General features: G+C 39.2%; 1 protein-coding gene across 1 annotated transcript; it reads right to left on the minus strand.

Annotated features, from left to right (window-relative positions):
- Positions 1-1384: 1384 nt before the first annotated feature.
- LOC140927810 (solute carrier family 12 member 4-like) lies at positions 1385-27264 on the minus strand. Its single transcript, XM_073377495.1, has 25 exons — positions 27084-27264; positions 26767-26843; positions 26516-26641; positions 24074-24220; positions 22480-22534; positions 22029-22159; positions 20804-21048; positions 19823-19989; positions 17163-17300; positions 16134-16232; positions 15513-15570; positions 15292-15414; positions 14085-14258; positions 12018-12116; positions 11364-11483; positions 9290-9394; positions 8283-8371; positions 7528-7607; positions 6971-7059; positions 6187-6284; positions 5064-5270; positions 4526-4617; positions 3402-3904; positions 2647-2780; positions 1385-1842 (listed from the first exon to the last, which is right to left on the minus strand). The coding sequence occupies exons 1-25, from the start codon at positions 27199-27201 to the stop codon at positions 1751-1753; spliced, it is 3366 nt and encodes a 1121-aa protein (XP_073233596.1). The 5' UTR covers positions 27202-27264; the 3' UTR covers positions 1385-1750.
- Between the last annotated feature and the right edge of the window lie 678 nt (positions 27265-27942).

The raw sequence follows: 27942 nt of genomic DNA on the forward strand, positions 1-27942 counted from the left end.
GTAAGAAGTAAAAAATTCTGTATGTTTGAATTCGAATAAAACGAAAATATATTTCAAACCTTAAATTTTCAATAGCCGTGATAGGTTATGCAATAAAAACGTTATAAATGACTCAAATTATTCTTAAGTAGCGTAAGAATGATGCTTAATATCATGTTTTGATGCTAGGAAATTTTGGTATACTTTCGTTCATGTGATATTGAAATCTAACCTGTTTTCTCACCATCTGTATAAGTGCAACTTCATTCAGAATTTGGACTTTTAGCGCTTTCTTGTATATCTCCGAAACGACTCGAACGAATTTTTTCAAAATCTCTTCACATAATCTTCATAATGTATATAAAAATGTCCAAAACTTTCATTAAGATTGATTCACTGTAACACCTTGAAATTTCAAGACAAACCTATCCGACGAACCCGTCAAAAATCTGCGCTCCAACATTCACTGTTTTGACGTTATGGTAATTTTTCCAAATTAATGCGGACAATACATATATCCATGACTAGTACATTTCAGTGTGAGTATTGCCAATATTTTACATTCAAAAGATGCGATAAATTCAAACTAAGATGTACTAGTCATGGAGGTATGTATAGTGCGCATTATTCTGGAAAAATTAGCATAACGTCAAAACAGTGAATGTTGTAACGCAGATTTTTGAACGGTTGGTAGGACAGGTTTGTCTTGAAATTTCAAGGTGTTGCAGTGAATCAATCTTAATGAGACTTTCGGACATCTTTATATACATTATGAAGATTATGTGAATAGATTTGAAAAAAATTCGTTCGAGTCGTTTCGAAGATATACAAGAAAGCGCTAAAAGTCCAAATTCTGAATGAAGTTGCACTTATACAGATGGTGAGAAAATGGGTTAGTTTTCAAGATCGCATGAACGAAAGTACACCAAAATTTCCTAGTATCAAAACATGATATTAAGCATCATTCGTACGCTACGTAAGAATAATTTGAGTCATTTATAACGTTTTTATTACATAACCTATCACGGCTATTGAAAATTTAAGGTTTGAAATATATTTTCGTTTTATTCGAATTCAAACATACAGAATTTTTTACTTCTTACGGAGATTGTTTGCTAAACACCAAACTTTAAGTTCCTAGTGTTGGACTTTCAGCAGCAGGTCTAGATCACACAAAATTCGGCTTTTATCAATTTCAAAGTTTTTTGTTTACTGTTGTCATAGTAATATCGATTTTACTTAAAACTACATTTTCACAAATTTCAATCCATAGCCAATTACTGGTGAAAATTTTATAGCGATCGGAAAAGGTAAAAACTAGTTTTAAGGCGATTGAAAAATATCGGTATGGCCTCTGAGAAACTGTATCCAAACACCTTAAGTAACGTGCGTCGCTGCTTTTGTGATCTATTTCTTCCGTAATTTATATTAATAACTTATCGTGAATACGTGAAAGAACTTAGAAGAGAAGAGACCTGAATAAGAAGAGTTTGGTGAGGTAAGAAAGGACGCGAACGAGGAAACTGATGATATCGCAACGTTTAACCTTTTTATTCTCGTTAATCACTTAATATATAAGTATGGAATTTAAATGCCTGTAAAAACAGTTCATGGACGTGATAAATCACTGCAAATCGACGTATTACGCCGGTAAACTTAAGCAAAAATAAATAACCTTTGATCCTTCAGCTTCTTTATATACATAAACATAAGCGACGAAAACAATTTCTCCCATGGTGACCCTCTCGAACCAAGGAAGATTTAGATGACGTCATGAGTAAATTGTTATGACTTCCCGCCCCCCTCCTCGCACCATTAATACTCGATCCAGTCCTTCCGTTAGCTCGTCCAAGAACTCCATATCTGTTGTTTCGAGTCAAGAATGAAAACTAAGACAAATTGACGTATAAATTCCCTTTGATTTTCAGTCAAGGTAAGGGTTATCATTCCATAAGACGGTAAGACATTGTAACAATGCACGCTGCGCTCTTTTTATAAACAATTTCGTACCTAATTCTACAACGGTTAGGCGGAAGGGACATCTTCCATATCCAAGCCTACGGACGAAGAGGGGATTTGGGAAAGAGATTAATAAGAGCTCTATTGATCTAAGGCGGATACACCTTTTACTAAAACAGAGGGAAGTGGTATATTTACAGTTGCTAACGTGTGAATAAGAACCAGTGACCAATGTTTACAAAAAGCACGTGGGAGCTGCTTTTTGTTTTGTTTTGTTTTTTTACGGTCAAAAAGTTCTCTAGTGTCCAATAGGGCAGGAGAGGAGAGAAGAAAAGGCATGAAAGGGAGGGGGGAGGAGCAAGGGAGCCTGTCCGCCCCTTTTATCTCTCCTGAATTCTCCCTCTCCAGGACCCGATTCACGGGCCAGTTCACATACTACTGCGTCTTACGCAGGGAAATAAAAAGATGATTAAAAGTCTCTTAGAGTAAACCAGACAGCCCTCCACCCCATGAGTTTAAGGTGGAGCGTGGCCGGTCGAACACTTTCCCCGAGAATTAAATAGGAAAAGTATTTACGATCACCTCCCCTCCATCCCATGGAAAGTTAGTTTTAGTCTGTTGAAGGAATAACTCATCTTCCCTCACTATCGCAAGTGACTCATTAAGATGTTTCACTAACCGTTACCACCAAGGGATTGAAAAGGATACAGTGTTGCCAATCGTTCTCGTCTGATGGAGGTCCTGGGAGATTGATGACGAGCAGCTGAGTTCCTTTTGATCTGTCTTTCACAAGCTGATTTAACTTCACAGCTGTATTCATGCGTCGAAGGTTCTTCTCCTTTCTAATGACATACAAACAAACAACCGTAAAGAGATTTATTGAAAGTATTTAGCAGTCTCCATTACTCGACAAACAGCAACATGGAATCTTTTCGCCATATACCATATTTCCACGAATGAGCACCCACGCTATGATAAGCACCCTCCCTCAAATGAGCGCTCACTCCAAGGCCATATTATCAAATAATTATAAGCACCCCCTCCCCCTATTTTTTTTTTCAAATAGTAGGAATACAAGAAATACAGCTTATATTGCCAATTTATTTTAATTTTAAAGGCTTCGTCTACAGCGGAATCAGTAAAGGAGAATAGTTTCTTTATTTCTACATCCGTGTACTTGCAGCGTTTCTCACGTATGTTCTCTCTTCTTCAAATTATAGCCCTAATGCCGCGCTTTTGATAAATGCCGTAACTTCCCAGGAACAACTATACAATTCTCTAGTTCGTTCCAAGGAAAACGTAATAAGTGCCCCTCGAATAAACGAATAAGCACCCATCCTTTAAGCTGAAATTTGAAATAAGCCCCCGGGCGCTTATTCGAGAAAATACGGTATACTCTACCGGGGAAGACAAAATCGCCGCATAGTGCTTACGAGTTAGAACAGAGAATACGAAATACTTACGGCGTTCCTCTCAACCCGCTTTCTTGTCCATCAACTCTGCTTCTGCCGCAGACTGTACCTGCATCAATACTGTCCTCTGTTATTTTACTACTGTGCGAGTTTTTATCTACAAGTTCATCTCCTTTGATGCTACGCATCGTAACTTCGTTCTTAGTAGGGGTAGTGTACCCATCGTTCGCCTTACTATGATCAACATCAGACTCTCCTGAACCACTCATTACACGGTTCTTGTCGGCACTTTGACTGCGCTTGTCGGGTGCATTCGGGTCGGGAATTGTCGAGCCATCGTCGGGATTACTCGTGTAATCCGCTTTCGTATCATATTTGTGATCGGACTGAGACCTTCGGCGGGAGAGTGACCGTCTTCTGTAAGAATGTTCTACGACGTCTTGTATTTCCCGTCTGCTTTCTTTTCTCGACAGTTGCATTTCTTTTAGCATCTGGTGTCTCTGTTCCATTAACAGCGTGCGTTCATAAGTGTATTCTGAGATATCTTGGTCCATCTGAAATCATTTAAGAGGAAAAGAAAAGGAGCTTTTACAAACACTTTGATTACGACGGATTAACCACATTCGCACTGCTTTATAAATCAACTGATTAAATGAAAACTACTCATGACTTGCTTGCCGGCTCGAAGTAACTTCCGGATGTCATTGTTTCGAAATCTTGGAAAACTTTGTCCCGTTTCCTGTCTTTTAAGGTCAGTAGTTTTTAGTAGATTGCACCTTTCAAAACTTTAAGACTGGCAAAAAACCATCGCGAAAAGTTCAAAACCAATCGCATAAAACGAAAACAAATTGCAAACTTTCTCTCAATCTCTTCTTCCCGTTTCTCTCTCGCTCCAGGGAGCAGGACTTGAGGCAGAAAGGGTCGAAGGTTAATTTAAGGGCTAGAGACATTGTTTGGGTCATTCATCTATAGTTTCCATAGATAAAGAAAACTCCTTTTAACAGCTTCGTAGCGCCCGGATGGAAAGAATAGAGAGCCTGGGAACGAGGTCGCCTGTCTGCCATGCCGCGATTTCCCGCGCTTGCCTGTCTGCGTTTCACACCCTCGAAGAACGTCTACGTGTTCCTAATTTGCTTGTTTTATCCGGACGACGCGTCTGAAGATATACCACTCACCATTTCGATAACTTCCACTTCAGCTTTGATCCTAAGCTGGTACATGAAGGACTCCAGGTCTTTCTTCATTTGAATACTGTTGTCTTCGAGCTCTGTTTTCAGCTTAGTCAAGAGAAACTCAGATTTAAATACGACTAGTGTTGCTCTTAAACGTAACCAGCGCGTTTTATTTGTTACAGAGCCACACGAAGGGAGAGGTTACTGCAAACAAAGCGTCAACCCTCTTCAAACTTGTTACTAATTTAATTATCATTATTATTACTACTATTATTAATCTATTATTTAACTTCAGTTTATTATTATTATTATTATTATTATTATTATTATTATTATTATTATTATTATTTAATCTAGTAGGTTTAACGGGTATCAGTCTTGTGTTCACCGTGTTTACACAGTGAAAGACGAAAACCCAAGTAAAGAAGACTTCACAGTGATGGCTCTGAAAACAAGAAAACAAGTTAAATCTCGTCCTCGTTCTCAAATCTAAACAACTCTACTACTTTATTAATTTCTAGCATCAGTATCATCAGGATACGAGCCACTGTGAATATTCTGAGGTTGCACTTCTTCCAAACTTTATGCTGTTTTAGAAGGAAAAGTAGTAGAATCATGAGGCCGCCATCATGTACGATCCACCAAACGTCCACATTGCCTTCTAAGCGATCTGTGTTGCTTGGAAACGCGTCTATCTTACGCGCCACGAGCAGCGCCTCCTGACCTTTGGAAATGCAGCGGATGGTATCTGACAAGAAATAAAAAGGAGGAAAATAAAGTTCTCATTACACATGATAGCTCTTGCGAGGGCACGAAAATCATACCAGATAGGGCTTCTATTCACACATAAGAACAGTGATTTTGGCGCGATTTCTGTGACGGAGCGAAGCTGTACTGCGCCGATCTCTAAAGTGGAGAGTCACATTTCGGATAGGTTCTGTGCCACAGTTTGGCGCAGGGTGAACAGGTATTCGGACCGTGGCGGAAGTGAAAATTAGGAGCTAGGACTGAAATCCACTGAGACGGAAGTAAATATTCAGGAGCGAGGACTGGTATTCAGTTTACCAAACCCTCTTGGCCAACTGCTTCAGCACGATGTTCGATGTGTGTGAACGACTCTTTCCAGTTTTGTGCCGCTACTATTCGTACTTTACCGGATAGCCTTTCGTGTCGGAAAGAAAAGGTCAAACATACAAATAATGGAATATTTTTCGTATCGGGGTTTTCTGGCAGACAGGTAAAAACCCTCACCCGAATAATCCCAATAGACCTCTTTAGCTTGTATGTTTTGCTTTCCCAATACAGGTCATGTGATAATACTCTAGAGAAGATTTTTTTTCAAACTTCGTCTTACTCACGAGCATAACTACGCATAATGGGACCTCTATTAGGAAAACAAAATATACAAGTTAAAGAGGTCTATTCCTCCCGTTACATGGGCTAGTTCTTAGGGCATGTTTACATGGAGGTGAGGGAACCCAGGTAGGTGAGGTAACCCGCTTAGGTGGGGTAACCCGCCTGTCTATATAATCTCTAATTTCAATTTTATCACTTTTACATGACAGGTGGGGTGAGCCGCCACATTTTACCTCACCTATCTGGGGTCCCCAACCTCCATGTAAACGGGCCCTTAAGGGTATGAGTCAGTACAATTCTTCACTTACGAACAAAACTTCTCCATTGTTCTGTTTCCCGCCAATTCTCAGGCCAGTTGATCATCAATGTGTTAGGTTCCAGGCCTCCGAGACCCGAACTCTGGGCTCTAAAACAATAGTGAGGGTTAAAAAGAATTCATGGAGTCGAGATTACATCAACTATCAACCAACAGTGATTCCCCCTCTATCTCCTTCTCTATACCAAACACCAGATCCTCCTTGTATACTAAAGGAGTTTAACGACCTGACTCGGGTTATTTAAGCGGGGTCTACTTCTCAACTGCTAAGCTTGCGTATTACTACGTGCTAGAATTGTCGCTTATCTCGGACCTTTTTTTGTATAAACAGAATTTGTACCAGAAATGTATGTAATGCGCATATGAAAAAATATTTTTGGATCGATGTTTGCGCAATGTGACTTAATATATTTTTATTTCTATTGTTGACATTTTTCTAAACGTTCCATTGTTAAAGATTAAGGCATAACGTTTTTCGCTGCCGTCAATCATCTTAAAACTTTCTTTCAACGGGTTCAAAAGGTCATGGTTTTTGATTTGCAATTGGTGGATTTTGATCCGTTTTGTGTGTTTCCGTGTTTCCAGGTTCGTTACTTGTGATCGTAATTATGATTGACGGCAGCGAAAAACGCAATTATGAAGGCAGCTTTTGAACTTTATAGTTCGCATGTTTGTGAAAAGCGCAGTGATATGCATGCTTATCCACTGGGCAGTGATAAATCCAGCCACAGGGCCTGCACTTCAATCAATAAGCTACAAAAAATATAAAGACTCACAAAAATGATATTCCCTCTGCAGCTGTTGAGGCTACTAAGACCTTCATAAATCCTTTAACTTTTTCTTCCTTCATGCAGTCTTTTAACACCTGTAAGATTAAACATGAACCACGGTCATGGCTAAGACATACCATACACATGCACGAAGCCACTGTTTTCTAGACTATATAAGCCTTTTTTGCAGCTGTTACATGTAGCACAGTGACAGCAACTACAATAATGTTTAGTTGTGAGGGTTGGACAAATGTAAAAACTTAGTCCATTATAACGTTGTAATTACTGGCTCCTTGTGTTGAAACTAAAAGGAATACATTGAAGGGAAATAATGTACCACAAAAACATTTTAAACATTTGATTTCTTTCAAATAGTATTCTACCCTGGCGAGCTAAACCTGCCTAGAGCCAAATGCATATTAAAAGCTTAAACTTAAGAGTACCTCAAAAACAACCGCTGTGGCTGACCTCAGAGGTATCATCAAAATTGATTGGAACTTATCACTGCGGTTATTATTCGCGACCAGCGCAGCGGCTAAACTAAACTTACAGTTGTCCTTTACCTCTTTAGCTAAAGCTACATCTTCAGCCCTTTCGTTAAAATCTCCTTCCAAAATGGAGCCTACTATAGTAAGACCACGCCCTGCAAAGCAAGATTGTTCCCTGTTAGTATGTGACTTCTCCTTTGAGTCAGGGGATGAAAACCCTATGGTGTTACCATTCAAATGAAACCTCTTCAGCAATGTTTTCACATGGGGCTATTCATTTAATTCGCAGTTCCAACTTTTGCGTCTGTGGATGAAGTCCTTTGGTGTGACCTTTCAAAATGAAACCTCTTCAGCAGTACTGTTATATGGTACTGTTTAATTAGTAACAAGTTCTAACTTTTTCATTCCTGGGATGTGACCATTCAAAACCTCTAGATATCCCTTTTCGAGAGGAGATATATATATATATTTTTTTTATCTCTTGAATAAAGTATTGTATTGTATTATGAAACCTGTTTCGCAGCAATTTCACATGATACTATTCATTTAGTATTTAGTTCTAACTTTTGACCCTGTGGATAAAATCATTGGAGTGACCATTGAAATAACGATTCTTCACCAAAATGTCTTGATAGTGCCATTCGTTTCCTATAATTTCACCGGCAAACTGTAATTTTGGAAGTTTGGTTTCATTTTTCATTTGACTCTGGTAGCACCCCATACCCTAGTTGTTGGTCCAGCTAATAGTTGAAAATTATTTGCGCACAGAAAAAAAAAATTACCAACCAAACAAGAAAAAAAGAAATAACAATCCGGAGAAAAATACTAACCATGTTTTAGTTGACTAGCCAGGCTCAACAAGCGCCTTGACTCTGGTTCATAGTTCTTTTTCAAGGCACACAGAACAAGAATCTGAGGTCTGCAAAGACACAATAAAAACACCACAGTGTGTTTAGGTCTACATTTTCCATTGTTCTTTACAGGCGATTACAGCCGGTGGGAAAACCTAGACATTTCGTTTGCCTTTAAAGGATTCTGTCACGGCCGCTTAGTCCATTTTGTTGTTGTTGCTTGTTTTTGTTTCCTTTTTTCGTGCCTAATGACTAACAATGATAATCAACGACAGCGAAGAATTTTCTTCCAAATGAAAAAATAACAGCTTGGTGAGAAACACGTATCTCCTTCGAAATAACAAACAACAGGGGTCCCCGCTGAAATACTGTTAGCTTAAAAGCTGAACAGTTTAAACAATGCATGCAATTCGTTGAAATCTTCTTCAGTTTTGTTCATCTTCTAACCAAGTTCTGTTGTATTTTTGTGTTCGTTAGATGTTTGTTTCATTATTTTTATAGTTCTTAAAATACAACGCAGCTCCGTTAACTCACGGTTATCAGCGAGTGATGTAGAGTCGAAATTCAAGAAATTAACCCAGAAAGTATTTATTAATTCGTCTAGCGAAACATCAGGACTCTAGGGAAAACAAAACTAACTGTTTCCCTCGGCACCTGACATTAAGTGTATATTGTTAGGTGGGTGAGTTATTTAACAACTATTTCTCGAGCCCGAATGTGCTCTGAGTCAATAGTTCATGAGGCCGAAGGCCGAATGGGCTATTCACTCAGAGGCCATGAGGGCGGGAGGAATAATGGTTTTAGTAAAATCCAACTAGTTGGTCAAAAATATCGAGAATAAAAAAAATTTAGCTAGTTAAAGCTGGACTTTAATCCCTTTTTGCCGCCAAAAACATATAACATATAGCCTAGTAGTATCTCAACCAATCAGAACGCAGCATTGATAATAGACCACTAGTTGGATATTACTAAAAACTGTTACGAACCTCCAGTTCTTAGTGTGGGGTGGACCTTCCTCCAGCCTCAGTAGACTGTATCTGGCAGCACTCAGAGCCAGTCCTCTAAATCCGTCTCCCCACTCGATCTTTGCGCTGCAAATAGCAAAGGATTCAAAATCATGCACTTTATTAAATTTTCCAGGTTTGCTACAATAACATGCTCGCGTTTTTATAGACCGAGACGAACTCGAGGTCAATAAAAAAACGCAAAAAAACAAAAGACCGAGGCCAGTCAAAGCCATCTTAATCGTACAAGTTAGTCAATTAAGGATACATTATATGGCCAATAAGAGAACTTTTTCTTGCGGGACCAACGCGGGAAATCCCGAGATGGGCCAATCTTGCCCTCTCGGGTAGCAAATCAGAAAGCAGGATTTGCTTCACCTTGCCCGGTCGCGAATTCAGCCATATACAGTGAAACCTGTATTAAGCGGACACCCTCTATTAAGCGGACAGTAGCCGAAGTCCCAAACTTTATTTTCCTTATTTACTTTAAATGAAACCTTTATTAAGCGGACACCTCTATTAAGCGGAAGCGGACACCTAAAAAGTACCTGAAATGGTCATTTCTATTGTTGCCAACCTGTATTAAACGGACACTTGTAATCAAATTCCACCACCCAACATGCCAGACACCGGAAATGCGAAAGATTGCCTCGAATCGCCACTCACATTTTTTTATATTTTTACATTTAAAAACTTGACTTGACGAACTTATTTTATTAGTTTCACCGTACTGTATTGTTTTCTATTTCGTTTTGTTTGTATAGAGCTTGTTTCACTCATCTGATTTCTTCAAATTTGAGTTGAAATCTATGTTTATGGTACTATGATCAATTGGTTATGCAAACGTATATCGTCATAGTCTCTGGGAGTATTGTAGACGTTTCCACTGTTCAATTGAGTGGCATTTGACACCTCATATGACGTTATCTATCGAAAACTGCATTAGGCGGACACCCTGTATTAAGCGGACACTACAGCATTCCCGAGGGTGTCCGCTTAATACAGGTTTCACTGTAATAAACACTTTGAGATTCAACGACTTGACGGCAACGAGAACGTCACTTTTTTCTGCCCACTTACTTTGTCAAATGTAGCCAACCCTCCAGGAATTGAATTCCCAGGGACCATACCCAAGTTCAGGAAAAGAAATAAAATTTCGTCGATGCTTGTTTTAATACGTAGTCCATAAAACGCGTCGTAGTCGTGCAAAAACTTGCAAAGAAATGTACAGAAAGCGTGATGCACGTGCAAAGTTGTTGTTCTGCTTAATATAAAACCTATTGTTTTTTCGACGTTCTCGTTGCCGTCCGCGTAGTTGGATCTTAAAGTCACTAATAGGGAGCTTAAGCAACCACGGCAACGAGAACGGCAAAATAACAACTTTGCACGTGCTTTACGCTTTTTTAATACATTTCTTAGCCGTCGTTGCACTACCACAAGGTGAAAGAGCCTAATTTCACATTTTTTCAAGGACGGGAACACAAAACAACAATTTTCTTTTTCTTTTCCTGATCTTTGATACAATCCTTTAGAATTACACTCCAAAGAAATTTACCAACGTTTGAACAATTAAGTGAGATGGAATAAGCACGATAAAGTTTGAGGCAGCACGACTTCACTTTTTAAGTGACGTTTTCTTAGCCGTCGCCGTTGTCGTTGCTTAAGCTCCCTAATAGATTAAAGCCCAAGCGCAAAACCATCACTTTGGTTGACTTGCACCCATCTAAACCTCTTATTTCATTGGTCTCTATAACCTGCACTACCTAGCAGGGATAGGGGCATTGTTATGCTGACTCACCATCCCTATTGTTTTCCCAGCCAATCACAAACCTTGTTTGGAACAGGTGAAGGTTGGCCCCACCACTTTCAAAATGGGGTAATTTCAACACCCTTATTGTCGAAATGAGTTCTCCTTACCAAAGAAGAAAAAATAATTTTGAATTTCGTATATCAAAGACTTTGCACACACCTTCACTTTAAAACTAAGGCTTGTGGCTGCTCGGAAATGGTCTTAGAATGGCTCAAAAGGTGACACAGTGCTAAAAGAAGTTCTTACCCTTGAAATTCGATGTACTTGTAAATAGCAGCAGCTATAATCATAGCAACCAAAGCATAATACCAGCTGGAGATAAACATAAGAGCTAAACACAGGCACATGCCTAGGAATGACGTGAACCTGGTAAAGACAAAGATATACTGTAATAAAACCGTGGAGTGGAGTGGAGACTTTATTTAGAGGGTAACATTTGACAGTTACAATAGGAACTGATAAGCTGATGGCCCCCTATGAACTATATGAAACTTTGCAGTGAGACCAGTCGCCTACGGCTCGTGGTTCCACTTAAGATTTGAACATTTCAACGTCATTTCCATGGACTATAAGAGTACAGACCATGGAAAATTGTTCTCTGTTTGTTAAATATTATTGTCATTGAGAGGTAGCTATCTCGGCAAATACATTTTCGCCCACAATGGGATTAATACCAGTGCTTCAGTTTATTGTTGTGTTTCGCTGCGCTGTTACATAGAGGCGAGTTCTAACTATGGTATAAACAGTTGTAAAACAGCTGTAACCAGTGGAGGTATTGCTTGGCACCTCGTCTCCAAAGGGGGTCAACTTGGTGTTTTTAGTATAGCATACGTAGGCCTGTTTACGACTCCTTTATCGCACACATAGCTATTATTCCATTCTAAGATCAATTCAACTTACCAGTGATAATACTTGAATCGCGGTCTCCAGTTGGGTGTTCGTAGCAAAGACTGCAGCACGCAGGCCAAATTGACAAACCCATAGCACATCAAAAAGAACCTGTTAAAAGCAGAATACAGTCATCAAGTTCATGCGGGAGTACTAGTTTATAATAAATGTCAAGGCCGAGTTGTTTAAAGCTGGGTTAAGATAACCCAGGGTTAGTTCGAAATTTGAATTCAGATATGAAAGCTTAAAAAGCAAATTCAGTTCAATTCTTTTTGTCACTGACAATTTGATGATTGGGTACTCTAAAAAGAGATGAAATGAAAGAGAGACCCGGGTTAAAATTTAACCCTGGGTTTGCCCTAATCGGCCTTCGCACAACTGGGCCCAGGTGATTAAAATCTCCTACAAAAAAACTAATTCAGTTATGGCATAAGTTACTGTTGGTTTTAGACCACTACAAAAAGGGCAGCGGCTACCATTACTGTAAATGATCTAATAGACGCCCACTCTTGAAATAAAGGCCTCTTATCTAATAAACGTCCACCCCTACAATGCTAAATTTGTATTGGACACCCCTCTCTAGTAAACACCCCCTGTCTAATGGACGCCTCCCATGACAACTGCTCAAAAATACTAGGAATTATTAAAAACTGAATCATTGGATAATGCAATTCTAGAGCTCTGGTTGGCTTCGCCATCATGTTATATGAGCCAGTGTACCATGCTCCCCAAATATGGTAACAGTACGCATCTGCTCAAAATTAAAAACAAGCTGAAAATCGGTTATTTTTACAAATAAAGTCGGGAAGAATTCTCGATATTTTGTTGGCGTTTTTAATTAAACAATTATTCCACTCGCACTTGTTGGATATGAGATGATTATAGCTAACTTGCGCGGCCTTCGGTGCGCGAGGTCCCGAGTTCGATTCCCCTTGACATGACATCCTTGTTTCAACTTCTCTCCTTTCTGTGTAGATTTAACTAGCTTTAAATACCAATAAAACAGAGCATTGATGGAGAGAGGGGGATAAAATGAGCGCACCGTCGACCTCAAGTTTATCAGTTATTACTGTCACGAGTTATCGACGTAAAACAAAAGAGTTCCCCCAGGTTGTGCCTTCTCGACGATGACGTCATTTTACTACAACTACCAGAATCCTCAATTTGTTATTCTCTTGCGCAAATTAGGGCTATTGCTTTCTAAACCTCAGCGGAATTGACAAATTTAAATTAAAAACGAAAACGAAATAAATTCTGATAGTCGCAGTCAAATGTTGTCATCAGGAAAATGGCCTGTTGACGCCACTGCAACGTTTACTCTCCCCAGTCTTCCTCTGCTTTCGAACATGTTCCCGCCCTTTTTGTCCGACATCAGAGAGATTAAGATTCACGTTTACGGTAATTCGTACCACATGACCAAGTTTTCCCTTTTTTATTACTTCTACTCAAAAATAAGTAGTCTCACGCCTGTTTCATCCATAAGAAATGTTCTGGACAGTTTTTGTCTGCTTATTTCTACTCTAAGAAATTCTCAACTTAAATGTGACGTTCACTGTCTATTTGTGAGGTTCAAATCTTGTGTAATGGAGGGGGTTTTCTGCATTCCATTCGTCGTGGGAACCGAGGCTGATTTGAGGTTGCCCGGGAGACCGGGTTCGAGGTTGTTAAAGTGCATTGTGGGACGGTTTTGGGGGAAGCATTTTCAACTTGGCGGCAAATTCGTCCCCAAAAACAGTCCCACAATGCACTTTCACAACCATGTGCGCAGGAGTCCAGGTAGAGATGGTTGTGAAAGTGCATTGTGGGACGGTTTTGGGGGACGCATTTTCAACATGACGGCAAATTCGTCCCCCAAAACAGTCCCACAATGCACTTTCACAACCATGTTGTGAGTAGGAAACCGGGTCGAAATGGTTGTCAAAGTGCATTGTGAGACTGTTTTGGAGGACGCATTTTCAACATGACGGCAAATTCGTCCCCCAAAACAGACCCACAATGCACTCTGACAACCATCTCGACCCGGTCCCCCACGCAACCTCAAAGTAGCGAATAGAGGAAGGAATAAAGAGAAAAACTCACATGGTTATGATAGGCGCGACTGAGTCCAAGTTGGCAATCAATATTCCAATCTCGGCAATACATGCTGTAAGCATCAAGGCTCGAGTGGGTTCCCCAGACTTGGAGCCATAACTGAATATGTTCAGAAACGGAATCAAATTATCTCTAGCTATGGCCTGCAGCAGACGTGGTGCCCTGTAAAATTAGTGCCGAAATAAAAGGTTAAAAACCTGAAACATCTTTTTAAACCCTAATGACACAAAAGGGAACTTAAGCAACTACGACGACGAGGGCAAAAAGTGTATTTATGTTCACTCAAACTTTAGCCTCCCTCAATTTGTCAAATGTAGGCGAATTTCCCAGCAGTTGATTTCGTAAAAGTTAAAATAGAGAAAGGAAAATTCTTCGTCGAGTGTTCATTTCCTCCTTAAAGAACATCGCATTAAGAAGTTCACGTCTTAGTCCGCGTCTGGTTGACTTGACTGATAATTAATAAAACAAAAAGTGTGATGCACGTGCACAGCTGTTGTTTTGTTCATAATGATCCAATAGTTAGTTTGTTTGTTTTTCAGTGTTTTTTTTAGTTCTCGTTGCCGTAATTGTCGTGTTTGCTTAAGCTCCCTTCAAAACATACAATTATGGTAACGAACGCAACCTGATAATACAACTATAAGCACTACATACACTGCAAGTAATTACTAGAAGCCCGCCCGAAATACCGTTACTTTGAGGAACATTTAGTGTCCCTTCATGTAAACACCATGAGATTGAAGCCACTGGGTTGTCGTGTGATTGTAAGTCTGGTTAAGTATCTCTTCAATTTTTTTATTGAATCATTTAGTGCCGATCACAACACCTGCAAGACTACGAAACTACGCGATCCCATTGACGGGCAATAAAAAATGATTGCAAACTCACACATCAAGCCACGTCTAGGAAATCCTCAAGTCTCAGAATTGACAAATTTGATGTCTTGCATTAAGAGTAACGCGGAACTAACGGCTCTTTCAAAAGCCACTAAGTTTGAAATACGTCAAGGGTATCAATAACTTGAGCATATACATTTTCAATAATATTGCCTTTTCGCATATATATTTTCCGAACTGATGCAAAAGTCTTTGCAGCGAAACAACTTTAATCAGCAGCGAAATGTCTTTGTAGCGAAACGGCCAGTGACCCATACCCTTGTTACTACAGTAGCATAAATAACCAACGTCATAATACTCACCCAGTTAAACTCTGCATCCCTGCACCCACAGTAGACAAAAGTGAACCTATAAGAATCACCCATTTTGTAGGAGGCCAGGCAATCTCAGCCACAACCAGGACACTGCCAATACTGCGACCAAATCTACAAAAGATTGTCTTTATTTTTAGTATTTTGTTGTGCAAAAATCTGGATTATTTTAAATCCGGGCCAGAACTTGAAGTGCAGAGCGTCGTACGTACTTGTCTCTTAGCAGGTCTCCATTAACTGTTGCACCAAACAGCAGCACTGATGTGAGATCTGAACCTTTGTTAAGGTATGTGTAACATCCAACAGGCCAGAAAGGTTTACAGACTGAGTATGAGTCATCAACAAATTAAGTTATAAGATATGTTATCACGCAAACTGCGGATATGCATACGCATCTCCAGGGAAAGTTACTGGTGAAGTATTAACCACCAAGGGGAGGGTTATAGTAATAATCATAAGATTCTCAGAGTTAAGGTAGTTTTAGATGGGAGACTTTCTCCTATGGTTAAATGACTATTCACCCTTTGCTGCTTGGATTTAGGTTACGTTCACAACTTTGTGCAACAGTAGTTTTTGATTTTTTAGGTAGAGACCTTTGAGATCACGATTTCTTTAGAAGTACATGAAGTTCTTAACGTAGAAGATCATAATAAAACACAAGTATTCTGGATCGCAGTGCCCAAGGGATATGAGAAACAATCACCTCACAAGCACAACAATAACTCTTGCTAGTCCTTTGGGTTCAGCTGGTCTGAAAGTTAAGAAACCTTCGCCACTCCCGATAATTTCTTAGAACAAACAGTACTGTCTTTAACAAGAACATAAAAGGATACAGACCACAGAAGTGGTTGCAATTGCCGCTATTGTTCCCTTGGGAATAGACTGCTGTGCGTCTCTTAAGTCACCAGATCTATTTGAGCCTGCCATTATCCCTTTAGAACAACAAAATCATACATGTATATGTAAGTGTACACGGTAAAAAACCGCGAGTAAGAAACTGGCTAGGCTGAAAGTTGCAAGTTAGGAATTTAGCTCGCATGCAATAGAAAGGAGAAGTCATTACGTCACGTTGCCATGGTAGCAAAATTTTTGGATGACAACAAACCAAAAATTCACTTAAAAAAGTAAATTCGCACTGTTTCAAACTTCATCGATTTTGTCAAATATTAGCGAAATTTTCTGGATTGAATCCGAACACACCGTACCTGAGTTTGGAAAGCGAAAAAGAAACTTTTTGCGTTGTGTTCTCTTACTCCGTAAAGCGGGCGCGTGAAATTAGGACGTTTCATGTCGCAGTCATGCAACGATGGCTAAAAAATATGCAAAAAGCGCGATGCACGTGCAAAGTTGTTGTGTTACTAATATAGACTTATTGCTTTTTTTGCCGTTCTCGTTGCCGTCGCCGTCGTTGTTGCCTAAGCTCCCTTTTGTTGTCATCCAAAAATTTTGCTACCACGGTAACGTGACGTCACACTTCTCCTCTCTACTGCCACAAAACTTTCACCTCCTGAAAACGAGCCTACAACTGGCCCAAATTGCACTAGACAACAAAGACAAGAGGAAATTTTGAAGGTGCCGTTAGATAAATCGGGTCTTTATTGCTGTTGCGGAAACCATTGTGATTCGCTTTTGTGTTGTGATGTTGGTATTGATGAGTGTCTTTTCAACTTTTTGTGTTACGTCATTTGGTGACTGCACTCGTCCGCAACACGGAGAAACTTCCAATAAATCGTTAAATAAATCTGCCAAAATTGCACTCAAGTTATACATGTGAAATCGCTCCATTACTGTAAAAATCAATAATCCTGGAGGTAGACACTGTACAAAACGTTTGGGTGACTTAAAATTGCGCAATTACCTACCAGTAACAGAAGGGAAGAAAATTGCCAAGAGAATAAAGAATGAGGTTGTGACATCAGACCTCACTTCTCCTTCATATGAACCAGCCTCTACTCCAGGGGAAACCTCGTCTTTTTTTAGATACTTGCTGTTCCAGTTATCTACAAGCAATGCAAATGAATTATTATGAACTGATCACAAAAAAATGGACACAACATTTCGTTTTTTTCTGTGACAAAGAGTGAAATTTTATTGCAACAGGTCAATTGCAGTTAAGTCATAATTTTTTATTCATCTCAACTTCCGGTTTTCAGATATCATTGAATAAAATCTCGAATTCAGAAACGAGCATGCAAAGGTTAGCAAAATGGCCGCAATAATTAATTGGGAGGAAAAATGTTTTTGTTGTTGTTTTTGTTTTGTTTGTTTTTTTTTTAGGGGGCATAGGCAACAGTTACATCTTCATTAAAACTCATTTGTAAATGTCATAAGTCTTAAACTTGGCCAGTTACTGATCTCTGATCTGACCAGGCATGCTCTTTTCAATTCTAGTAATATTTGGGTCACCTGAACTCCAGCAGCAAAACACCATGGGTATGACTAGACTACTGCAGAAGTGAATTAATTCAAAGTTCTCGACTTCCTCTTTTGCATACAATTTACTTCTTTCCTCTCTCCCCTTTTTCCATCTATCCTAAATCCTTGAAATTTACTCTCTGCATATACTAAATGGCCACCCATGAACCCAAAACAACTTCAAGGTAATAACGAGAAACTTGCCATCTCAATTCACTCACAGAATGAGTCTCTTTTACACAAACAACATCTTTGATTGAGCCCCAGATACATTACTATGACAATCCGCACTAATTTGAAGGTTCACGTTCTTGTTTAATTAATGCCAACAATGTATTGACTGCCAGGTATATAGGGGTTTGGACATAGCCAATAGAGAGCTTTAGATTCTGAGACAAGGACGACTACGAGTAGGAGATTCTCTCAATCGGAGTATTGCTCACGCCTGAACCAGCCTCATTTTGGCGGGAAAATGTGGTAGCCGTCGTCATTCTACTGCAATTTTAGCGAGAATGCATAGTGGGAACAAGTTATCAAAAATAAACAGTTTTATCATTTTGCTATCGGGAAAAAAAAGTAATATGAAGCTTTCCGGGGTGTCTCCTTTTTTAAGAACACACGCAAAAACTTTAAGTTAAATCTCGTACTCGTTCTCGTTCTCGTCCTCAAATCTAGGGCTCCCTAATGACAAAAATAGTTTTAAAAAAATGCCTCATCAGACCTTGCCTGAAAGTAAGTGTTTTATACAGAGGGTCAGCAAAATTGTAAAACGTGAGAATAATGTTCTTTATGCCCCAAGTGAGTGCCCCCTATAATGGTCCTAAACAAGGTATGTGAAAGGGGTACCATTTGTCAATAGGGGGTATAGTAAAGCAGGGTTCGCAAATACGCCAAATTTGGCGTATTTTACGCCAAAATTGTTCAGATGACTCCACAGCGGTTACGGAGGGAGTCACTTCGACTTCAGAAATTTTCGGTAACAAACAGGGAGCCACTTCGACTCCAAAAATTTTCTGCAACAAACACAGTTTTGTCCCTACCTTTTTCGCAACAAATGCAATTTACGTTAATTGTAAAAGTTGTAAACCTTAATTAAATCATCAAAATTAAAGAATGATACTGCACGACAAAACAGGAAGAGGGTAAATTACGATCAAAGTTTACTCGATGACCGCCATCATGGATTTGAGCTTTCTAGGTCAGTGGACCCCCACAGCTACACCGTGTATCCATCACGATAGTTATTTATGCCAGGACCACGTGCTGTAAAGTCTGAAAATGGCTTTTTTCGTTGTGATACTTGACTCCAAATTTTCCAAAATGACTCCAAAATTTGTGAAGCGGAAGTCACAGTGACTCCACTCATCAATAAAATTTGCAATCCCTGAGTAAAGGGACTTTTATAGTTATGATAGTCCAAATCTTGCAGTTTTAACAGAGACCAATGAACTGTACCTCGAAGAAGAACGGCTTGTCCGTTAGAAATATCGGGAATACTCGAGTCTTTATTCTTTGCTGTTTTGTTATTACAGTTCATATACGAAAGGGGTACATTTTCTGTCAAAATTGGTATAAACGGATAAAAGCCTTAGGGAAAGGGGTTGGACCTTGGGAAGGAGCCTTGCCGTATAAACTGTCTTGAGTATTCTCCCCCGCCCCTCCCCTTGGGTTCACGCCAGTAAATAATAGGGACCTTACGATCCAACAACGGCGACGCCAATGAAAACGTCGCTGAAAAATAGACTACACATCCTTTGAAACTTTTTCTCCCTTATGTCAAGTCACTCAGTTACTTTACAGTAGGGAAGTTTGGTTGGAACTGAAGAGAGGGGAGCGCGTTCATCGCCGCTCCTTTCTCAAGTCAACTCAAAATTTGTTCATTTCACATCGTAGTTGTGCAGGGACGGCAAAGAAATGAACGAACAAGCAGGTAGCACGTGCAGAGTTGTTGTTTGCTCGTAGAAACCATTGCGCTTTAAACGTTACCGTCGCCGTCGCCGTCGTAGTTTCATAAGGTCCCTAATAAGTCTGCAGTCCTTGCAGGTTACGTTCTCTTTAATTTCTGAACCCCTTTTGACGACACAGTTTATTTTTGTAAGGTACTCACCCACAAAAGAATCACTGGTGATTCCGGGCACTCCATTCACGTAAGACAGTGGATTGTTTTGCCAGAACTGTTCATCATTTCCATAAGCCTGACTGAGCAATGTGTCATTTCTTGAACATTCATGATAACTGGTACTGGCTAACAACTTGGAACCTAACAAGCAAATTCTAGGAAGAAGAGAGAAATGAAAGAATTAATGGAGTCAGTGGGGATCACAACGATTATTATCTTTTTATCTTTCAATGTATTTTATGACTACTGTAACCTTTTTTTATTGTATGCTCTTGCCTTGTACACTCTTGTGTAGCTATATATTTTTGTTTTTGAAGAGAAACTAAATAAACTATATTCTCATGCAAACTGTGTTATTAAATAGCATCAAATAAGGAAAGCATTAATCATAAAGCGATCATTTTGAATCAATGGTCACACTTTGGGATCGATCCAGAGTCGGGTCGTAGAACTTAGAAATTAACAGAACACTTGTAAATGTGTTAAAATGACACTGATTTCTACAATCAGGGACAAAAGCAATTGACACACTTGTTTAAAACGGGTGCTTTTATCAAAAATTTAATTCATTTACTATTTCATTCCTTTTAAACAGCATAAATCCCGTCACCCCCCGAATCAATGTTGTCTGAAGTAAAAGAAAGACTTGAGGATCCAAAATACACATCGATTTTGGGGGGAAGGGGTTGGGTAGACAGGGGAAGAGGATGGGTATGTCCACTACGCCAAAAAGGGGCATTTTACGGAAGCGTCTCATCACTTTTGTCCCTCACTTTAAGAGCAAACTAGATGATCAAATTTTCGCCCCAAAGCAATAAATACTTATTTTATGCATAGAAACAAAGTTGTATTTGAACAGCAAAGAGAATAATTTGCCAAGAACATCTAAGTCTGTCAGCCCAGCCAAGAAAAAAAGGTTCCTCTAATAAATTTGGAACAAATAATAATGTAATGCTTTGTTAGAATTACCTTGGCATTTCTCGTGCTTGAGCTGAAAAGAACCCAAGATAAATGGCCAGAATCGAGAACAAAACACAGGCCAGAAAAAGAGATGCACACTTGTTGACATACTTGACTCCAATAAAAACCACTCCGGCCAGTAAAACAAGGAGAATGGAGCCATAAACACGCATGTTATTTAGCATTACAGGTGATGTGGCTCCACCTCCTGATCTTACATCTCCAAATAAAGACATTGACGGTGCCATGTATGTCTGAAAAAAAAAAAGAATATCGATAAAACAACAAACAAAGATTCTTAGGCTAAAAGTAAAAACTCCCTCCATGGACCTTTACCACGGAGTTCTGGTCGTTTTGGAAGTACACATACAGGAACATACACTAAAGTGGCTGGGTTAAGCAAATGTCAGTACTCCTACATGACTCACTGAGTTGATTTCAAGACGGCTGGATCTGAACTTCACCAAGTTAGTTCTTTGAACTTTTTTTCCAGTCAGTTAGCAAAGCATCCCTCAAACCCAGTGGGGTGTCACAGACCTCTCAGAACCCCAACCTTAATTAAGGTCTATTCTGTAGCTAATTATAGACCCCATCTTAGTCACTTTTGGGCAAATGTAATTTGCTTTCTGTTTATGCATCTACCTTACAGAGCCTTATTTAACTAGATCAACCTGAAATGAACCGCAACATTTTTTGAATCGCTACTCCCAGAATCCAAAAAATATGTGACCCCATTCTAGTAACTCTATTGACAAATATGTAACCACATCAAGTCAATCCAGTCATGTGACCCCAACCATTAGCGCATCCCCATCAGCCTATTACTAGCAAGTATCCTTTCCCAACTCCCACCCCCCACCATTCTAACCATAGATATCATACACTTTTACTATTGGGTGGCAAAAAATCTTAGTTTTCCAAAAAATGCTGGACAACCTAGTTAAATTCCCAGGATAGACCTATTCGGCTAACTCCATGTTGTACCCAATTCAAATCTCCTGGGATTAAGATTCTTTGTATATTGTATTCACATTCACATTTAAATGATATGGAAATTCCTGAAACAAAACGTTTATTCTCTAAGGTTTTCAATTGGGTACAACATTGAGTTAGCCGGATAAGTCTATTGGAGCTTAAGAGCACAGACGTGGAAGCGTCTCTTGAAGGTTTATACTGGTAATAGGTCTATAAAAGACAAGAAGTCAAACCAGAAAACCCTGACAGCACTACTTACCAGAAGTATCTCAATAGCACCTAGTATGTACATAGAAGAAGCAAATGTAGTTCCAAGATAAAACAGAAGCCCTACAGCTCCTCCAAACTCAGGGCCAAGAGCTCGTGAAATCATAAAATAGGCACCTCCACCTAAGACAATCACAAAAATGGAGTTACAATGAGTGATTACACAGGTCTATTAATCAACAATTTCACTACGAGAGTCAATTATAAAGCAGGGGCATATCTAGATGTGTACAGTTTCCCAAATCTCACTCATCTCCCAATGCAAATACACAATGTAGTTTCCACTCATTAAAATTAATTCAGTTTGCTTTATCAGTAAGCTAGTCAAGTTAAGAACATTGTGTCCCTTAAGAGGAAGGATCACATTCCGCAGGCAATATATAGAAAATGGCCTTCAGTGTGCTTGTTTGTTGCAAAATTAGGGAGGGAAAGCAAATTAGCACCTGGAACCACTCCATTGGTGGCAATGGCACTCATGGAAATGGCAGTCAACATTGTCTAAAATCAAGGAGAAAAACAGAAAATAAAGTTAAAATTTTTTCTTCAACTGGACTACAGTCTACAACCCACATTGACACTTCAATAGGGGATACAATCATTAAAAAAAAAATTCATTTAATTAGCCATCAAAATTTAGCTTTCATATTAACCCATTCACCAATGGAGATTTTGCCAAAAAATGCGTTTTGAAGCTATTTGAGGGTTTCTGGTCACTGTGGTGCTGTAAAGAGCTAAAACTTGCCACAAAGTCGTACACTTTGTGGCCTTCTAATCCAGATGCCATATATTAGCTTGCAAAGTTTGGGCATGCGCAGAAAGGAAAATTTCTCGACTTTTACTTTTCCCGTTCTCTCCTCCCCTCTTTTCCGCTTTTCTTGCCTCATTTTTTTTTCTCTCGCTGGGCATTTAGTAGGCTTCAGTTTGGTGGGAAAAGTTTTTCGGAAAGCTTTTAGGATCTTAGGATTAAATAAACGGAAAGATAGGAAGGTAGTGGAACAAGATTTTCGTAGAAATTTTCAGGTCAATGTTACATGCATTTTTGGCTTTTTTCTATGGTGTTTTTTAGGTCAATGCTACATTATGGTTTTTTTGCCTTTTTGTCTGGTGTCCTTGACTGAATTGTGCTCATTCTGGTATGGTTTGAAAGATCTCTTCACTGATCTGCACAAGTTAGCAGACAAAGTTATCCTTGACAAACAAAACTGATTGACCTTGCGCATCAAGGCGATAATTATTTATCATGCCTTACTCACAAATCCAGACAAATTGTTCTTTAATTAATGCATGTTAGTAACCAAACTTAAATTCAATATCCCAAAATTATTCCAAAAAGGTCCTTAATGTTGACTTTGGGTCCCTGAGTTGTATCACAACAAGCTAAAATTGTTGCCTTTTAAATAGCTTCGGAAAAGCTCAAAGATTGCCTGGACATCTGTGGACATTGCCGGCATGCTTCAGAAGCCTTTCAAAAACCATTGGAAATCCTCAGAAGTCACTGGAACATTATCAAAAATTCCAGTTTTGACGAGACAAAAATCTCACACAATTGACTTAGCAGAAGTCAGCAGGTATATTGCCCCCACCTAACCCCTCATCTATAGCTACCCCCTTTCTGTATCAACAATGAGCAGGGAAAAGAAAACAAAGAACAGAGCTTTGCTGCAGTGCTACTAGTGGGTGGCCCTTGGCAACTTATTTTCGTCAATTGGGCAACTAGGAAATCTTAGCGTTTACACAAGAACTTAATGCTCAGCACCTGAATAATGCAAGGTTTAGAGCTTTTTTTCTTTAGTTTCCTACAATTTTAGCAACCATAAAGAGATTTTAAGGAGCAGACTTAGACAGCGTAAACCCATTTTCAAGTAAAATTTGAAATGGCAATTAAGGACTGAGTGGAGTCCAATCCTAATGGTAATAGTATGAGTGATTAACAAAAGCAGGCAACCACGTAGCTGGGTCTGATTTGTTTACTTACAAGTATGATTATACACTGAATTGGGAGAATCTTGTTTTCTGGCCTTAGAGTGATTCACTTACACAACAACAGCAGATGAAAACTATTAAGAAAGCTTGTAGTATTCCTGCGACCCCCACTATCCATGATAAACGTATAAACAGGATTACACCAAAGATGTTCTGGATTGTAGGAAGGTACACACCCATAAGCGTACCCATTTTGGCTGGCTATAGTCAAAAAGTAAAGCACAAAAATTATTAACAATTTATTTTTAGTAGCCTGAGAATAAAACTTCTGCTATGTTTTAAGTTCTTGTTTGGTTTCATATTATCTAACACCTGTAGCTTAATAACGAACTTATTAAAATTTTTCTCTGATAAATTTATTTATTCATTGCATAAATTAATTTATAAGCATTGGAACTTTCATTTGCAACAACCTCGCTAATGGTAAAATTCTGACAAGTGACATGCTACTGCGACAGCAACACAAGGCAGACGAAATGGCAACAAACAATACAAACATCAGCTGAAATTGTAACAGTGACAAAACTCAGAGAGAATCTAAACAACACTATAAAATATAAAAAAACAACAGGTTTTGAAATGCAGACCAGGGACATATGTACACCCCCTTCCACAGGGACCTGTTGTAAAAGATCCCTATCTTAGACACAAAAATACAAAGTCAAGTGCTTTTCCAAGCACTATACCATGTAGTAAGACCTCTTGTACGAGAGGGCCACTCCCATTAAGGGGCCACAAAATTTTTGGCAGATGCCAAAAAGGGAAAACTCAAAATATTTCTTGCACTTACTTAACTAACAATGCTTAAATTCAGCATAATATCGAAGCAATGCTGCATTGTTTGAGTTTAACAGAAGAGGATTTTTCCATCACTTTATTTTAAATTATGAAAAACACCTTACTAGCCTGTGTACAGACGTCCCCCCTCCCTCAGGAAAAAAATCGGGAGAGGAGACGTCTGTGAATCGCCGTCGTTAATCGTGTTCCGGTAAACATTTGCATAAATTATTTTTTTGTTCTTTCGCTGACAGTTGAAAAGGCACATGTAGGTCGAAAAATAGCTTTGCATGGCGTCTGTGCACAGGCTAGCCGAACATCTTCACGCAATGTCCACCCAAAAATCCAGATATAAGATCTCTGATTACAGTGAAGCCAGGTCAAGCGTACCTCCTAAGATCCTACTTATTATTCGAAAGTTCAACCGTTGGTAGTTGTAGATTTCAGATTCATCTCTGTGGGCATTCTTGCATGCGTAATGAGCCGTGAATTCACACGCGATTCAGTTACGAAATTTCTACCAGCTCAGTTTCCCTGAATTTGATGTAAATGTCTTCTAAGACATTTAATCCATTCAAAGATTTTCAATCTGACCAAATGCAGAGAAGTTCTCTCAAAATATTCACTCCTCATTCGGCATAGCCTGAAATTCATTAGATTGCTTCGAGTCGTTTTCTCCTCTCAACAACTGAGGGAGTAATAACGACTCGAAGTAATCGGATGAAATTCAGGCTACATTCAGCATAGAGGAATGCCGATTTAAATTTGACACTAGTTACGGGAACGACTAACGGATTCATTTTTTCAAATAATCAATTCAGTAATAGAATCTTTTTGGGGTAAGCTTGACCTGCCTTGGCTCTTAACGTTGGATTTTGTATGCCTTCTATTTTATTTACAATACCGACCAGTACAGACAGAAGCATCCGCAACCGGTGCAGCAAACATCGGTGGTCTTAACTTCTCATGCCTTTACGAGAAAGCCGAAATACAAATACCGGTAAACAAATATCCACAAAGGCTGAGCTTGTCCTCGGGGAATCTATTCTGAGGTTCATTCACCGATCACAACACCGGAAACTATTTGCGTCATGGCATTCACATTACAACCAATCAGAGGCTGTCCCCAACATTCCGGGGAAACGGGAACACGATTATCGTCGGCGATTCACAGACGTCTCCTCCCACGATTTTTGCTGAGGGAGGGGGGACGTCTGTACACAGGCTAACACCTTACCAATTTACAATATTTTTCTCAAAAAATATGAAAGTGTTCAAGATTCTAATTTAAATGATTTATTGAGAGAAGCAAAGGCAATGTTTCTACAAAGCATGATCGACTGAGGAAGGAACACGAATAAAACTGTTTGCGATTGTTAGTGTAGACACCTTCAATTGTCATATAGACAAAACAGAGCTTTAGTTTAGAAGAAGCTCATTTAAACTTATTTGTTTAATTACAAATTTACTTAATGAGAACGCTCTCGCTGCGACCCTCAGACTTCATTGAAATATTTTGACGGGAATGTTTATTTACTTTAATGTAAGCGAATTTAGTTTATATTTAATCCTACGCCGCGTCGTGAACTTTTAACCTTATCTATTATTTACGCCATTTTCAAAGAACAATTTGCATAATCTTGACCGAAATGTACACAAAGTGATCACTAGACTCCGCTTTGTTCAAAGTAATATGGGCTTTTTATTTTTCATTTTTACCTGAGAGGCTGTCGCAGTTTTTGCTTCAGCTCCTTCTTCATCGTCTTCTTGAGTAGGAGCCACAGCTTCGTATCTTGATAAACTCTCGAGCAGCGTCGAAATCCTCGGTCGTCTTTGAATTTCATCCTGCACAAAAGAGAGATCGAAAGTATTATAAAATGAACAGTGTACTTGCGTAATGAAGTTAAAGACGCTCTAAACCAGAAAACTCTCAAGATTTAATTGACAATATCAACAAAGTTTTAAAATACCTCATATAATGCTAGATTTCCCGCGTTCCCGGGAACCAAAACCTCTTTGAAGCTCTTGTTTCCTAATCTCTCCGGCGCTGCAGGATAAAAAATTCGTAGGAAACCTTATACGCGTACACTACCAGCACGAGAAAAAACAATGTGAAGTCCACTCCAATTTAACAATTTTCTTTTCAAACTGTCGTCTTAAACCAGTGAAAAACAACAGCAGAATGCCAGTCTGACAAAAATCCACTGAACAACTGAAGTGTGACAAAATATGAGAGATATTTTGATCGCACGTGGTTAACATTTCACAAAAAAAAAGTGTCACATACATGGCTCGATGATATTTACTTCAATATCCGTTGACAGATTGACTCGTCTGTAAGTTTCCTTTGGCTCTTTAGTTCCATCAGGATCGGTCTTCGACACTTTGAAACGATTCTCAGACATTTCCTAGAACAAACCGAAAACTAAAACACAGCATAAAGTGTTTGGGAAACAAACACAGCTTTCGCCTCACTCCCTCCGTGACTCGGAGTGCTGTTCACAGCTTTCGTGTGTACAGCGTCGGGGGTAGGGTAAGGCTTGCAGGTGTCGAAAGATGGAGGCAGATGAGAATTGAATCAGCTCAGACATTACAAACTAAACCAATGCCGGCTAGTTTCTCTGAGTCAGCTTGCCGCCTGTGATATACGTAGCCTGCGAAAACATCCGTTTCTCCACGCTCTTCGCCGCTGGGGACGTTTGGCGCGAAACGTCCCCAGCGGCGAGGAAGAGCGAGGAGAAGCCGATGTTTTCGCAGGTTACCTGTAATATGCATTTTTCAATTTTCCATTTCCTAATATTTGTTTCATCACAGATCGAATATTTTTATACCGTTTTATTCATGAGAGAGGAGTCTTTGACTGCCTTTGAAAATGCAAAGATTTTATTGAGCATCCCGACATGTATCATCCCAAGTAGCAAGAGGGCAGAATTTATCATATAAATTTATGCAGAAAATTACACAGAAATAACATGTTCACGAAGCTTATTTCGTATAATTATATCCGAACTGCTCAATTTCCCAGCCAGAAAGGGAAAAAAATAATAAAAATGTTTTTATTTTGCAATATTCGTATTTTTTTAATCTTCAAAAAATAAAGCAGATTTAAACGAGTGTGTGATAAAGCGGAAGTAAAATATAAACCA

The sequence above is a fragment of the Porites lutea genome, chromosome 2 (assembly GCF_958299795.1).
Source record: "Porites lutea chromosome 2, jaPorLute2.1, whole genome shotgun sequence".
In the NCBI taxonomy this organism is placed as follows: domain Eukaryota; kingdom Metazoa; phylum Cnidaria; class Anthozoa; order Scleractinia; family Poritidae; genus Porites; species Porites lutea.